The following is a 15786-nucleotide window of genomic DNA, read 5'->3' as shown; positions in this document are numbered from 1 at the left end:
AATTGCTTGTCTAAGCATTTTTGTGGTGGCTGCTTTAAAATCCTTATATAATTCTATACATTTAATTCAACATCTGTGTCATTTCAGTGTTGTAATCTGTTAATTTTCTTTTCTCAGACAAGTCATAACTTCCCTGGTTCTTAGTATGATGAGTGATTTTCAGTTGTATCTTGAACATTTTGGAGATGATATGACTCTGAATCTTACTTAAATTCTCTGCTTTAGTAGGCTTCCACTGCTAGATGGAGGGTGCAGCCCAGTGGGCTGTCTACTCAGCCTTCATTGTTACCCCAGGAGAAGAGGTGCCTTGATACTGCCAGGAAGAGACAGCTGCCCAGGTTCCCCATTTGTACTTCATTGACACTGCACTTGGTGGGGAGCAGTGCATCAGTATTGTTAGGTGAGAATACAAGTCCAAGGTCCATACATGGACTCCATTGATACCATTGGGGGTGGCAGGTTTTGGAGAGAGGCATTTCATTATCATTGGACAGTGGGGGAAAATATAGGTTCCTCACTCAGCCCCTACTGACATTGCAGGAAGGTGGTTGAATAGGTAGACATCTACTCCTCTTGTTACCCCTGGTCCAGAAGTCCAAAGTCCAAACTTTCTGTTGACCTCTTCTGATACTACCTGCACAGGGACAGGGAACCTGTCTCTGATACTACCTCTGCTTTGTTACCTTGTTATGGGTAGAGGTAGATGTCTAGACCCCACATGTTGTTTACATTGACACTATAGTGGGGTGTAGGTGGGGGCAGTCAGAGTCACCTCTTTTCCACTGGGTAGTGGTGATAGTCCAGGGTACTTTGGCCTTTTCTGATACCACCCAGCAAGGAGGGTGAATTACACCTAGTTATCTCTAGGCAAAGATATAAGTCTGCTCTTTCCACTAGGATTTTGTTGATTTGGGGTGGAGGGAAGGTGCTGTGGTTTTTCCATGATGTTCACCTAGAATAGAGTGATTACTGTCTTTAATATTTGCCTCACTAGGCTTTTGGCAAGTGGTCTTTTGGCAAGTGGGAACAAACTTTACTTGGTACTCACTGGTGTTTCTAGATTGTTGGATCCTTCTTCACCCAGTTTGGGATATATAAAATTCAAAAAGAAAAACCAGCAAATTCAATGCTGTGTCATTTCTCATGTCCTGGGGTCTCTAGTTGGTCCAATTTCTTCTCTCCATGTTTCTGGGTCTTCCTGTGTTTGTTTTTATACATAATTCCCAGGGTTTTTATCTATACTTAGTGGGGGAAATAAGGAGATATGCATCCACTCCCTCTTGTCTGTATCCAGAAATCCAAGCCCTTTTCTTTTAAAGATGAATAATAGTGTTATATGGTACTATTAGAGCAGAAAAAAATATAATAAGAACTGTACTTCTGGCTGGTTTTTAAATTCAGTGTTTCTAACAAATTTGATCCAAAAAGAAAGGTAAAGAAGAAATGCTTAGCAGTATGTAAAAACAAATCCTGTTGTTGCAACCTCACTGTTGGAACTTTATTGCTGTTTCAAATCCAAAACTTTCAAAGTTTGGTACTAAAAGAAGAATCTCCGTGTTGGAAAGTACTGCTAATCATGCAGCACCTGTTTTGTCTCACCTGCTGCTATCGGCAAGTGAATACAGAGAATACAGGTGGAGTCTAGATTCCTATCCAACTTACAGAGGGGCTACCATCGTGGCAGTTAGCAATATAATAAAAGTATTGTTGGAATGGCCCTAAGGCAGCTCTTAATGTGCAGACACAAAAGATTTGTTCCTTCACCGATCCTAGATAACATACATTTTGCTAACGTGGCATTTCAAAATAAACCTTAAGCCAGCTTTACAGAGCTTTGTAGAACTTGGTAATTTAAATTTTGCCCAGTAAAATTACATCTAAAAGGTTTTCATATTTAACATCTTATTGACTTTCTTGTAAGTGAACATATATATAGCCTATTTCATGGAGTTGATAGCCTCTCCAAATAATAAAAGTACACATTTTTAACCAAATGATGATTGCAAAGGTAAAAAAATTGAATTTTTGCTCTCTGGGAACACAAATTTCTTCTGTTTATTCTTTCTGGAGTTGAATCTCAAGAGAAAAAATGAATTGCTCCGTTTCAGCTTTATCTCCCCCCACTCATTCCCTGCCCAGGGAATAGCTACCCTGAGTTTATTCTGTTAGAGTCTTTTAGAATCAGTGCATTATCAAGAGATCAGGATCTCGGTGTGTCTTTTTCCAAATGCATAGTAAAACTGACCTTTGAATTTAGGGATCTCCAAAGATGATTGGAACCATATGGGAGACATCAAGTTGATGCTCCCATATTATCTCCAGGTCACCTGGAACTACAAATATATTAAGTGTCCAGTTACCAGTATAAACTTAAGAGCTGCAAAGCTCTAAAGGCTTATTTTCTGTAGACACCTCTTCCCTTTTAAATTTCCTGAAAGGGCATCCTAAAAGGATACTTTCCTTATAGAGTTGAATCTTAGAGAAGAGAAAAAAATGATTTCTGGTCTGTTGATTTTTTTGCCCCCTCATTGTGTCCCCATGTACCTTTCTCTTAGCCTTTCTCTCTTGACCTTCCACAGTTGAGCAATTTTGAAGAAAAGTAAAATTATATCTCAAGTGAATGTGAGTAAATTGGGGGGAGGAAAGGAAGATATTTTACTTCACATTTAGAAGGAAGAAGAAAATGAAGACACAGGTTTGATTCCCTGACTTTAGGACCAGGTTTTTTTAGCTGAATATCTTCAGGGCTCTCTGTCGTTTGCTCTTGATATACTTGGGGGAAATTAGCTTTTCAAATATGAAAAGGCTGGAACATCTTGTTTAAACCTCTGTTAGCCTCAGGGTTGGCTTATTAGGAGAGCCTGGATTTATACCATGACCTTTCTCTTCCCCTTGTAGCTATTGGTTTGCTCATTCTGCTCTGGTTCCTGTGCTCTCTTACATAAGGGGTAAGTGAGGTATAACCCTGTAATGGCTGAGTTACATGAATAATCGGCTTTGTTTCTTAGGCCCTATTCTCCTTTGAGCGTCTCTTTCCATGCCATCACCACCTTCCAGAAAAATGGCAGCTTGAAGCTTTTTATGGAAGATTATGGTCTTTCTTCTGCATTACGCTCTTAAATTGTTCTCTCTCATTTTTTCACAAATATCAAAGAAAGTGTTGAAAGTTCTTGTGCCTTTTACATATAGTGACCTTGTAATAAAATTTCATTTTAGTTTCTAAGTTTTGGCTCTGCCTATTTGAAAACATTTTGACTGTATTCCAACTCACTTCTTAGCAAAGCAGTATTATTTCATAACAGGTATTTGCCATTTAGAAAAGAAGGGACCATTGTACCTTTTTTCTAAAGTGAAAGACAAAAAAAAGTCAGATTCAATTCAAACAAAATCTTGTATTATTGGGACAAATAGAGACATGGGCATTATTTAAAGTGAAGAGACACTGAAGAAATTTGATTACAATTCTAATGAGTTCTTCTAGACAGTACAGAGAGAAGTAGAACTAAAGAATATGACAGAGATGCAGTTTTTGCTAGTACTACAAAAAATTAGCTGGGATCAGAAAGAAGCCTTCCTCTTGGCTAAGTTTAGGGAATAAAAATATCAGCAGCTCATATTTGTTGGGCGATTATGATGTGGCAGGCTCTGTGTCTGGTGCATGGCATACAGTGTCTCATTCAATCCTCAGAATAATCTTCAGGAATAGATATGTATTCCCATTTCACCAGTGAAACTCAGAGAGATTAAGAAACTTTACTCAGGGTCTGATGCCTAGTTTATGACAGAGCCAGCATTTGAACCCAGTTCCTACAAGACTCTACAGTTGTATTTTTGTCACTATAACATTAGACTGCATCTGGCACTACCTTTCCGAAGAGTTACAGTAGTTTCCCATTGCTTATAAAGTAAGCTTTATTTAGCATGCACTCAGTGCCCCACATGATCCAACCTCACTTCTCCATCCTCATTTCCTACCCTATCCACTTTACATGCTACTCCACTTCCAAATTCAGTGCGTGTGTGTGTGTGTGTGTGTGTGTGTGTGTGTTCATTTTTGTGCCTTTTGTTCAGTATGTTCCTGGAACCTGGAATGTTTTTCTATAAAATCATCCTTGGTCTTGCCAGTTGAAATTATTTTATTAGTTCAGCTTCATCATCTTGCTGTACAGTTCAATTTATAATATAAATTTCAATTGGTTACATATTTACTACATCTCTACAGCCCATGCTACTGTTTTGAATATGTAATTATTCATCCTTGTCTCACAAGTATTTTTTACCTATGATCATTTCATGTGTTTTGTAGGGTGGAGAAGAGCTCCTGGGAAGCCCAGGAGAAGAGAATGAAGGAACAGTACCTTATGGCTATCTCAGATAAAGATCAGCAGCTCAGTCATCTGCAGAATCTTATAAGGGAATTGAGATCTCCTTCCTCCCATACTGAGGCCCTCAAAGTACAGTACCAAAGACAGGTGAGTAATTTCAGTGCTGATTGCTACTTAGAGATAACCACCACCCAGGAAGAATCAGCTTCCTGCAAGCCAAGTGCCCATCTACCACTCTTGGACAAGCTGTCTTGTGACCTCCTATGAAGTGGACAGAATTTACTGAGGGAAGGAATTAAGCATGAACAGCATTGGGAGGGAATTTCATCAGTGTTTGTATCCTGGCAGGCATCCCCAGAGACATTGGCATCCCTAGATGGATCACAAAATCTAGTTTATGAGACAGAACTTCTTAGGACTCAGCTCAATGACAGCTTAAAGGAAATTCACCAAAAGGAATTGAGAATTCAGCAACTAAACAGTAAGGTAAGTGTTTCCTACTAGACTAAAATTCAATTTCTTATTTCCATGACCAGAAGCAAGGTCGTAAGTAGGAACTGATTAAGCCTGGGTTTTAGCTATAGCATATCTTAGGGCGCAGAAGATTTACCTTTCTTGGAGCCTGGGTTGCTCCCCGCAAAGCACAGATACGGGACCATATCCACTTCCTCATCCTTGGAGTGTCCTTGGGAATGATTGGTGAAATCTATTCAATAAGAATAAAAAAAAAAAAAATCCAACTCTTTTAGGAAGGCTTATTCCCCAGCATTCTCTCCCCATCTGTATCCCTTGTTAGTAATATTGAGGTAACTCCCCACAAATCCTCCAACACCTTCCTCTCTGTTTCCCATCAATGTGCAACAGGAAAATGTCTCCAGGAGGAAGCTTTTCAGATGTGATTAGATAGCAGGGATAGAGGTGAGAGGGCTGCTCTTTGTTCCACTCTATTTGTAGGCTTCTTCACTGGTGTCTAACATTCTGGAACTAAAGAAGCCAGATTTTCCCCCAAACCCCAGCCATGCCATTCTAGACACTCTAAGGAAGCATGCTGGAGTAGATAGGATGTATTTCTGTAGGGAAGAGCCACTTTGCCATCTGGTCCCTAGAGCCAATCTCGCCAAGGCAAGATTTTTTTTTTTTTTTTAAATGTTTTTTTTAACGTTTATTCAGTTTTGAAAGAGAATGAGACAGAGCATGAACAGGGGAGGGGCAGAGAGAGAGAGGGAGACACAGAATCTGAAGCAGGCTCCAGGCTCCGAGCTGTCAGCACAGAGCCTGACGCGGGGCTAGAACCCACGAACTGTGAGATCATGACCTGAGCTGAAGTTGGACGCCCAATTGACCGAGCCACCCAGGTACCCCTCGCCAAGGCAAGATTATTCTTGGAAGAAAATTATTCTTGGAAGCCTTTTTACATCTGTGTCTTCTCTCCTCATTCATTCTCTGGCTTTTCTTCCTCCTTCACCTACCTCTCCTTCCCCACCTTCTTATGAATCATTATATTCCTGTTGCTTTCTGACTTCAAATATTCTCTGGTGGCAACTCCCTAGTTCTGACTTCTTCAGAGGAACCCAGCTAGGTAGTTTATGTTAGAACTAGAAGGGATTTAAGAGGTCATTTAGACTGTAGAGTACAAAGATTGGCTTTGAGGAAAGCTGTGAATGTCCAAAAAGTATATACAAAATGGTGTGTGTGTGTGTGTGAGTTTCTCATCATGAGAACTCATCAGTTCACCAAGGGATCTATGATCCAAAAATGGTAAAGATTGGTAAGCTGTATTATAGATGAGGAAACTAAGGCCCAGAGGTATTAAGTAATTTACCTAAAGTGTTAGGAGGAGGTCATTCTGAGATAAATATGATAATAGTATGTGGAAAAGCACAGTACCTAGCTTATGTAGAAGGTAGTTATTAAATGTTAAATTCAACTAATTGACATCAAAGTATCAGATGCTGATAATGCTATTAACTTTGGCAGACAAATTTGCATTTTAAAAAATAGGTTTGTTGATCCAAATGAATAAAACTATAGGGCTTTTATTGGGGTAATTGTCTGGGAGTGGTTATTTTTTCTTATAAAGTAAGTTTATTAAATTTATTTATTTTGCAGGGGGCAGTGGTAGAGGGGCAGAGAGAGAGGGAGCGAGGGAGAGACAGAAACCCAAGCAGGCTCCACACTGTCAGTGCAGAGCTCGATGCAGGGCTCAAACTCACGAACCATGACCTGAGCTGAAGTCAAAAGTCAGATGTTCAACTGACTGAGCCACCCAGGTGCCCCTGTCTGGGTGTTTTCAAGGGGGCTCCAGAGCAGCTCCTATCCAGTTCCCCTTTTTTCCATAAACTAGATTCCATCTCAGCCTTGTTACATTTGCTGCCCTGAAAATCACTCTAAATCACTTTGAGCATTTGTCTTTCTAGGACAGTATTTTAAACTGCGATTCAGGGCTATTAGTAAATGATGAGGTCATTTTAGTGGGTAGCAACTAAAAAATTTTTAATGTAAACTTTTTTTTAATGTTTATTTTTGAGAGAGAGAGAGAGAGAGAGAGAGAGAGCGCGCGAGCGCACACGGGGGAGGGGCAGAGAGAGGGACAGAGGATCCGAAGCAGGCTCCATGCTGACAACAGCTAGCCCAGTGCAGGGCTTGAACTCCCTAACCAAAAGATCATGACCTGAGCTGAAGTCTGATGCTCAACCAACTGAGCCACCCAGGCGCCCCTAATGTTAATGTTTTATTGAGTAAAGATACAAAAAAGCATACAAACCATAAATTCAACATGGCATATTTTCACAAGGTGAAGACACCTGTATAGCCAGCACCCAGATCAACAATCAGAACATACCAGAACCCTAGAAATCCCTTGTGTCCTTTTCTGTTCATGACCACCCCCTTCTTAGAACTACAGGTGCATGGAATCATATCTTCTCTCTTATGTTGCTTCATTTATTTTGTGAGATTCATCCTGTTGTATATAGTGTGATTTTTCCTTCTCATACTGTACAGTATTGCATTGTAGGCTTATACCATGGTTTCTCTGTTCTGCTGTTTAAAGGACTTTTGGGTTTTTCCAGTTTAGGGCTATTAGAAGCAGTGCAAATAGTGTTTTGTAAAAAAACACAGTAAAAAAGATTGGAAATATGTATGTATTATGTAATATATATAATAAAGAACATATCTTGTTTTGGGAAACTTTAGCTTCAATTATATATATTTATGTACTGGTTCTGGGTCATAATCACAGTTATGCTTTCTTTAACAACTTTATTGAGATATACTTCATCTACCACTTAAAGAATGAGAAGCACTACTTTGAGTCACTATCATTCTGGGTGAGAAAGAGTACTTCCTTTAGAAATCAACTGTAAAGTATCTCTGTCCCTAGTGTCATTCATTCATTCATCAAGCAAATAACTATTATTTGCCTTCTATGGGCCTGGCCGTATGTTAGGATACACAGTAGTCCCTCATGGAGCATATTATCTGATGAGTTTAGAGCCTCACTCTAGATGGGTCCCAGCTACCTAGGAGAATTTCTTCTTGGGCCCTAGGATGGAGCACAGTAGATGGGCTGTCAGCGTAGAATGGCTGCTCTCCAAGCCACTGCCCTAATTCTTTCCATGGATGCTCAGACTTTATGTATATAATTCTGCCAGCATGGTTGGATGTTTGTATATAATACAAACTTAAAAACATGAGAGGAATGATTATTGGTATAATGTAGTCTAGATCATTCCCTCCTGCATCTGTTTTTATAAGTATAGATATGATGAAGTACAATAGCTTATGAGCTAGAACAGAGGTCAGCAAATTCTGTCAAGGCCCAGATGGTAAATACTTTAGGTCTGTAGGCTATGCCGTCTCTGTTACCACTATTCAGCTCTGCAGTTGTGTCACAAAAGCAGCCGCAGGTGGCACATAAATAGAGTGGTCATGTTCCAATAAAACCTTATTTACAAAAAAAGGCAGTAGACCCTGGAACAAAGTTTGTCAATACCTGAGCTATAGGGATCTGTGTCTAATTCTAGAAAGAATAATGCAAACATTAGGAAAAGTGCTTTATATGAGGATGGCTGGCTAATAAGCAATTAGACTTTTTCAGTGAAGAGGGGTTTTGCTTCCAGTGAGTTTTACAAATCGAAGTTTTCTCCTTCAGATTTGTGAAGGAAAAATAAAGTGTTGTATTTTTCAATATTGAGAGGTGTTTGTTTGTTTGTTTGTTTGTTTTTGTACAGTTTGAGCTGTTCACTGTTGCCAGGAAAATTAATTTTTGTTTGTTAGGAGACTATAATACTCTGTCTCAGAACCCAGTAGTTATCATTGTACCCAGTAGTCATGTCTACCCCTGTCTTCAAATTAGTATTGCTTCTCAAACGTTTATATCCTTTTCTTTGCTCACTTGTCGTACTCCCCCCAAAAAACCATAACCTGGTTCACTTCCCTCGCTGAACCCGCAGATGGGATGCCATCATGTAGTAGGGAGACCTTAGACTTGGAATCAAGAACCATACTTGAGTCCTGGTCTGTCATCTATTAGCTACATGTTGTTGGGCATGTCACTGATCGTCTCTTGTTTGTTATTTATGAACGGGGACAGAAATCATTCCTCTACCTCTCTCAAATCAGATGATACTTTAAAAAGTACTTTGTCGGGGTGCCTGGGTGACTCAGTCAGTTGAGTGTCCGACTTTGGCTCAGGTCATGATCTCATGGTTCCTGGGTTTAGGCCCTACATTGGGCTCTGTGCTGACAGCTTGGAGCCTGGGGCCTACTTCGGATTCTGTGTCTGCCTCTCTCTCTGCCCCTGCCCCCTTTGTGCTCTGTCTCTCAAAAAATAAATAGACATTAAAAAAATTAAATTTAAATTAAATAGATGAAAAATAAAATAGAAAATAAAAAAAAATAAAAATTACTTTGTAAACTTGCTTTTCAGAGGTAAGGTTATTTGTTGTGATTTTTATTTTGGCTATGCAAATATTTTTGTTATACCATGTGGATTTCTTATTCTAGTTTTCTGTGAGTATCAAATGTCCTTCCCATCCAGCCAGAGTATCTCTAGAAGAATTTATCTTCTCTTTGAACATTGAGTCCGCTTTTTCACACAAGTACTAACTCAGAATAATTACAAAAGGAATACTCAGGGAAAGATTGAACATGTGTCCAGGTACACTGGTTTCCCTTCGCATAATGCATACAGTCCTATAGCAGGGACTTTGAAGAAGTATCTCTGATTGTTAATATTTCTGGGTATTAATCATAACTAAAACTTGAAACCTGACAAGCCTGCAAGTGAGGAATTAGAATTGTAGTTCCAGGGGATTGAATTCAAGTCATCGTAGGAGCTACAATGGGTAAATTTTTCATTCAATAGAAAAAATAATTTTCTGGTTTTTGACCTGGTAAAAACTGACGTGGGCTGCTCTGTCAGGTGGTGAGCACCCCTGACACTGGACATGTTCAAGGAAAGACTGAATAACTACCTCTTAGGTAGTAAAGGAAGGTCCTGCTTTGAGTGACTGAAATATTTCCACCTGTGAGAGTCTGTGCTCCCAGTATAGTTTCTTACATGTACATAGAAATTTAGGATTTCTTCTGTGTCTCCCACCTACCACCCATGATAATTTCTTTTTCTACCTTCTTGACAACTTGTAACTCTCTGCAGCATTGAAGAATCTGCCCAGTACTGTGGTTGTGTGAATTTTTAGGTGACAGCTCTATCTCTTATCGACTTTTAAGGATTATAGTCATTTGTGAGTTATTTCATCTTGGACCCAACCTGCTATCTTTCTCCTTTACATACCTGCAATAGTTTGTACTATCAGATTGCTTGTGGGTTTCTGCTTTCTGGTTTCCCAGTCAATGTACTAGGCACCACAAATAGTTTCCTACCACTTCTCCAGAATTATTTTCCTTTTTCAGTTGAAAAATTCTGAGTTTTCTCAGTTTGAAGGAACACACAATGCTCTTGTTACTATTATTGAAATAAAGGTCTTGGATTAAAAAAAATTAGATCCTTGAAACTCCAAGAGTCTTCCTAAGCACTGCTTCTTGTGAAACAGTCCTTCCCCTCTCCACTGTTGCAGTTCTCTCAACTACTCGAAGAGAAAAATACCCTTTCAATACAGCTCAGTGATACCAGTCAGAGTCTTCGTGAGAACCAGCAGCACTACACTGACCTTTTTAATCACTGCGCAGTCTTGGAGAAGCAGGTCCAGGAGCTGCAAGCGGTGAGCTGGAAGGCGGCGAGAGGCTGGGAAAAGGGTTACAAAATTGAGTGCGAATGGGAAAGCATAAAGAGCAGCATGGGAGAGGCTGGTGCCTCAGGCTAAAGATTAATTAGGTGTGATGGAAGAGAGGAGAGCATTCGCTGAGATGGGAATAAGGCCTAGAAAAATTAAAGAGTGAAGGGATTAGAAGGACAAAGATCAGTGAGATGGTGGGAGAGAAATCAAAAAGTGAGTGGGAAACTGATGACTGAGGCTTTAACTCTGTCACTAAGACTGTGGATTTGGCTTCAAGAAATAAGAAAGCTGTAGGAAGATTTGGCCCTGAGAAACAAAATAGGTGGGGCTGGTGACACAGCCTAGCGGTGTGTACTGTTGAAGCTGGGAGGTAGTGAGAATTAGCATGGAGATGAATAGGACAGGGAAGGAGGAGGTTTGCGAGTAGTCGAACAACGGAAGGATCAGAGTAGCTTTTGGAAAATCCATGAGCCTCCACTAGAAAAAAAGCAGATTTCAGCGGTAAGCCTTTAAAATTTTAAGAAGAGAGATTAAAAAATGATTATCTGGGAGAAAATCTAATCAAGAGTTTCAGGTAGGAGATTAATCTCTTAGAGCAGAAGATTCTCACTTCTGACTCTGTACTTGAAGAGAACGACAAGAGGAGTGTTTTTCTCCAGGGTGTCTCATTCTCTCTGGTGTTCAGTGAGTTCTCATTTTGCCCAAGCGGTTTCTTAAGTGCTTTCATCTCTGAATTACTAAACTTATTCTTCTTCTAGGGGCCACTGAATATAGATGTTGCTCCAGGAGCTCCCCAGGAAAAGAATGGAGCTCACAGGAAGAGTGATCCTGAGGAACTGAGGGAGCCACAGCTCAGGTAGGGGAGCAGCCCTCAACCCTGGTGCACACACTAGTGTACAGAAATGGACAGTCATCTAGATGGAACTGGAGCCCAGAGTATGGGTTTAATATGACTTCTTATCAGCCTCACCGGATTGGTGTGAGGATTAAATTGTACCAACTATAATAACAAATTTGTAAAGTTGAAAGTTTGTCAGGCAATGGGAGCACACCTGCGCGCGCACACACACACACCACTAATCCTGTGGTATTCAAATGAAAGATATGCAGTCAATCTCTAAAATCTCTAAGGCATTCTCTGCAACTTATTTCAACAGCTACACTTTTAAAATGTTCTTTTTTTAAAAAAATCTTTTCCCCTTCCTATTTTTTGTTTGTATAAACGTCTATACATTTTCCTGCTTTATAATCTTACGAAGGCTTTGAATCCCTTGTGTCAGCAACTATGTTCTGCACCTACTGATGCTGTTTGATGTCCTTTTATTTTGAAGCTTTTCTGAAGCCCAGCAGCAGTTGTGCAACACTAAACAAGAGATGAGCGAATTGCGGAAGCTGCTGGAAGAAGAACGAGACCAAAGAGTGGCTGCTGAGACTGCCCTTTCTGTGGCTGAGGAGCAGATCCGGCGGTAAAGGACTGAGGGAGATAACCTCTGTTCACTTCTCATCCTTTCTGATTACACTGGGTACACTTCAGTGGCCAGACTTGGGAATAATTAGGATCTAATCCCATCTTGAGATGGGTGCTGCAGTGAAGTTTGGGGTCAAGATAAGCTACGTTAGTCTAAGCTTAGCCCTTCCACAGTGTCCTCTTCGGCCCTGATGCAGAATGCAGATGTAGGCAGCTGATCAAGTGCAGCCCGCCTAGGCCCCACACTCTGCCATGTTAGAGCTTCTTTCACATGTACTGTGCAGTGTATGTGGAACTAAGCGCACTTGTTATTTCTTTTTAAAGAAATTTATTTTGAGAAAGAGTGAGTGAGTGGGAGAGGAGCAGAGAGAGGGAGAGAGAGAATCCCAAGCAGGCTCTGCACTGCCAGCATGGAGCCCAATGCGGGGCCCCGAACCCACAAACCATGAGATCATGACCTGAGTTGAAATCAAGAGTTGGACGCTTAACAAACTGAGCCACCCACGCACCCCCAGTGGACTTGTTATTTAAAAGCAGCCAATGCTGTTTGGTTCACCAATATTTACAAACATTTCATTTTTCCTCGGCCTAGCCTACAGAAGTTGACATACTGACCTGCATAGTGCCAGACTTTGCTGTTCCAGGTCAGGGCTGTCCCTGAAAAGCTTATCATCTGGAGGAACAGACACAGAAGGTGTACTGTGCAGTCAGCCTGACTCTCAGAGGAAAACTGGCATGATGGAGCTAGACTGTACTCATTCAGTTTCTCCTTCCAAACTCACAAATCAGATTAAAATATTCTTTCTTTCCAGGAGAAAATTCGGTGACCTGCAATGAGAGGCCAGGAGTGTTAGACTAATGGACATCCCTTCATATGGAAGAGTGGAGAGTTCCATCCTCCCCACCATGATTAAAAAGTGCATACCTATAGGCAAATATTTGTTCAAATGTGCTATGTTACTGCAGCCCCTTTGATGCAGTTGATGTTTTTTGAGAAACCATTGAATGGAAAAAGGCAGCTTCTTCATTACATAGAGAAGTGCCAGTATTAAATCAGCAAAAAATGAAGAAGCAGTAGAGGCTGGCAGTTCAGTTTAATTCTAAGAACCTCACAAAAATCTTCCTTGGATGCTTTTGCCTAATTAGCCTTTGGTAAATGAAAAAACAATTTAATGAGTTTCTCTGGTGTATTGGAAAAAAAAATAAACAAAAAACAGACGTGAGGTTTAGAGACAAACCTGGGTTTTGAATTCTGGCTTGACCTGTTACTGGCTGTGCCACCATGGACAAGACAACATTAGTTTGAAGATAGTAACACCAACCTCTAACCTGAGGATTAAATATATGTACAGCACCCAGTCCAGCATCTGATACATAGTAGGCAATTATTAATTCCTGGTAGTTATCCTCACCGTTAACTGCTGCTGAAAGAAACCGATCTGCCTGCACACACACTGCTTGTGTAGGGACAGGAACTATAGTAGCAGCCTTTGCTGCCAGTCTGTCGTGCTACATCACACAGCAGGATGGCTGGGAAGACTTCACCTCATCAGCTGCTTGTGCTACAACCAAGCCATGTCTCTTTTTTTCCCTCAACACAGGTTGGAGCACAGTGAATGGGACTCTGCGCGGTCTCCTATCATTGGCTCCTGTGGCACTCAGGAACAGGCACTGTTGATAGATCTTACAAGCAGCAGCTGTCGAAGGGTAAGAAGGGGAGAAACTAAGGAGAGGGTACTAAGCTATCAGACAGGGCTGGCTGCATTGAGGGCAAGGAGTCAAGGAAAAGGAAGGTGGAAGTCCAGGCACTGAGTACCTGATGAATCTAAGACTAGAAGGGTATGGAAGGTTAGAGGAACCTAGTGGAGTTGGCCAAGTGACCCTGAAGGAGCTTTCTCTCAGGATACCTCTTTCCTGCAATGTTGGGAGAAGGGAAAGGGACATATCCCTGTAGGGCAAACCTCTCTGACTTTCCAATTTTTCTTTCAGACCCGGAGTGGTGCTGGATGGAAGCGGGTCCTGCGTTCACTCTGTCATTCCCGGACCCGAGTGCCACTGCTAGCAGCCATCTACTTTCTGATGGTTCACGTCCTACTCATTCTGTGTTTCACAGGCCATCTATAAACTGAGTTCTCACCTTTGTGACTACTCCCCTCAGAACTTGGAATTCCCTCATCTCTAACATCCAAACCATCAATTTTGCTAGTGGAACAGTCTTCCCACTTACAGGTCTTCTCTCCAACTCTCCACAGAAAGTGCCTGCACAAACAGAGGTGGATGTCAGCCCAGGGCAGAGCTGCAGGGACCAGCGGGTCTGCTTTCTTCTCCTGCCCGGGGTCGGAACACTTCCTGCATAATCTGAGGAGGCCCCACAGTCGGTTGTTGAACCCGGTATTTGTTCAGATTTTGCAGGGCCCTGATTTTTTGTGGTCCTGTGAAGGATGATGAGGAATGTCTTTCAGCTTAGAAGATGGTTGTAATAAACCTAATAATCTGAAGTCTAGTATCATTTTGATTGATACTTTCTTTCCCTCAGTTACCTTATATTTTCTCCTGCTTCAGAGGGAAGGTGGACCTGCCATAAACAAAGTTTTGGGGAACAGTATCTCATAGAATAGCTGGTTAGGTCTCTTGCAAAATAGGGTGGGAACTGAAGAACTCCCCAGGGTTTCAGTTGACCAATCACAGGGTAGGACACTGACTCCTTCCCTGGTTGTTCAGACATAACTGGAGTTAGATTTGAGGTCCTGGACTATAGGGATAGAATCCTATGTGTGTGCCCTTGATCACATACTGAGGTATTAAATGGCTCGTGCCTTTCCTTTCATTGAAAGGAAGAATTGGCTATAGACAGGGGAGATCAGATTCTTGTCATTCCGATGTTGTCTGGATATGCCTTGAGTGTAGACCCTAAAGCAGTATACTAGGAGCTAATCCTAGGTGAGGCATTGACTCCCACCAGGGAGATCTGACTGGTCTGATGACCACTCCTAGCCTCTGGTTGTACGAAGCTACTCTGCTGTTGGTGATAGTTAGCCCTGTTTCTCAGCCCATAGTCATCTGCCCTCTGTGGTAACAGAGCTGAGGAAAGTGGAGGGCGAATATAGAGAAGACAAGATATCTAAGTCTAAGCCTGAGAATGGCAGCCAGGATTGAATTCCATTTGTGCCTGTTCCTTGCCTCCCCTTCCCCCACCCTTACCTGCTGGTTAGTTTCTCATTATGCACATGATGTGTTCCCTGCCTGCTCTCACCACCCAAAGAAGAGAGAAAACTGGTGGACTGATTGATCTGCTGTGATCCTTTGTTCTTTGGTGACCAAATCTTGGTCATGGCAACCCAGGAACTTTCCTGAACAATTGTAAAATAATAAAATTATTTTCAGAATCAAAACTGGTGGTGGTGTGTACATGTGTATGAATGTATGTAGACACAGGTGCTTATGTACATGTGCTTGCATGCTGGGCAAGGAAGGGTAGATAGGAGACAGAGGGTTGGGCAGCCAGGAGTGGATTCAGGGGTAGTAAGCTCTACCTGTTTAGGCTTCCTTCTCCTTGGCCAGCATCAGTAATGGCTGCATGTGTCATTCTGGCCTTAGCCTCTAGACTCCAGGGTGATGAAGCGGAGTGAGGAAATTCATTCTAGTGTTGAACCAAACAAACTGCGCCTTAGGGCCTGAGATTCATGCAGCTCATGCCTGGGCCTGAGAGAATACTTATCTGGGGTATAGTGAAAATATTAGGCCCTTAAGGATC

At 41.5% G+C, this 15786-nt stretch overlaps 1 protein-coding gene across 5 annotated transcripts in view; it reads left to right on the top strand.

The window, feature by feature from the left end:
* GOLGB1 (golgin B1) overlaps positions 1-15424 on the top strand; it is a 90220-nt gene extending 74796 nt beyond the window's left edge. For 3 of the 5 annotated variants that reach the window (XM_060639846.3, XM_060639848.3, XM_060639847.3), the window contains 7 exons: positions 4307-4472; positions 4674-4811; positions 10406-10549; positions 11323-11420; positions 11896-12030; positions 13634-13739; positions 14022-15424. In XM_060639846.3, coding sequence (XP_060495829.3) covers positions 4307-4472; positions 4674-4811; positions 10406-10549; positions 11323-11420; positions 11896-12030; positions 13634-13739; positions 14022-14156 — 922 coding nt within the window. In that variant the 3' untranslated portion in view covers positions 14157-15424. Of the gene's footprint in view, positions 1-4306; positions 4473-4673; positions 4812-10405; positions 10550-11322; positions 11421-11895; positions 12031-13633; positions 13740-14021 lie in introns of those variants that run through there. The other 2 variants (XM_060639849.3, XR_009612328.3) reach the window with 2 other exon arrangements.
* Positions 15425-15786: the final 362 nt, after the last annotated feature.

Source organism: Panthera onca, chromosome C2, assembly GCF_046562875.1.
Source record: "Panthera onca isolate mPanOnc1 chromosome C2, mPanOnc1 haplotype 2, whole genome shotgun sequence".
NCBI lineage: Eukaryota > Metazoa > Chordata > Mammalia > Carnivora > Felidae > Panthera > Panthera onca.
The sequence above is the reverse complement of the archived record's forward strand: the minus strand, read 5'-3'. Positions and strand labels throughout refer to the sequence as shown.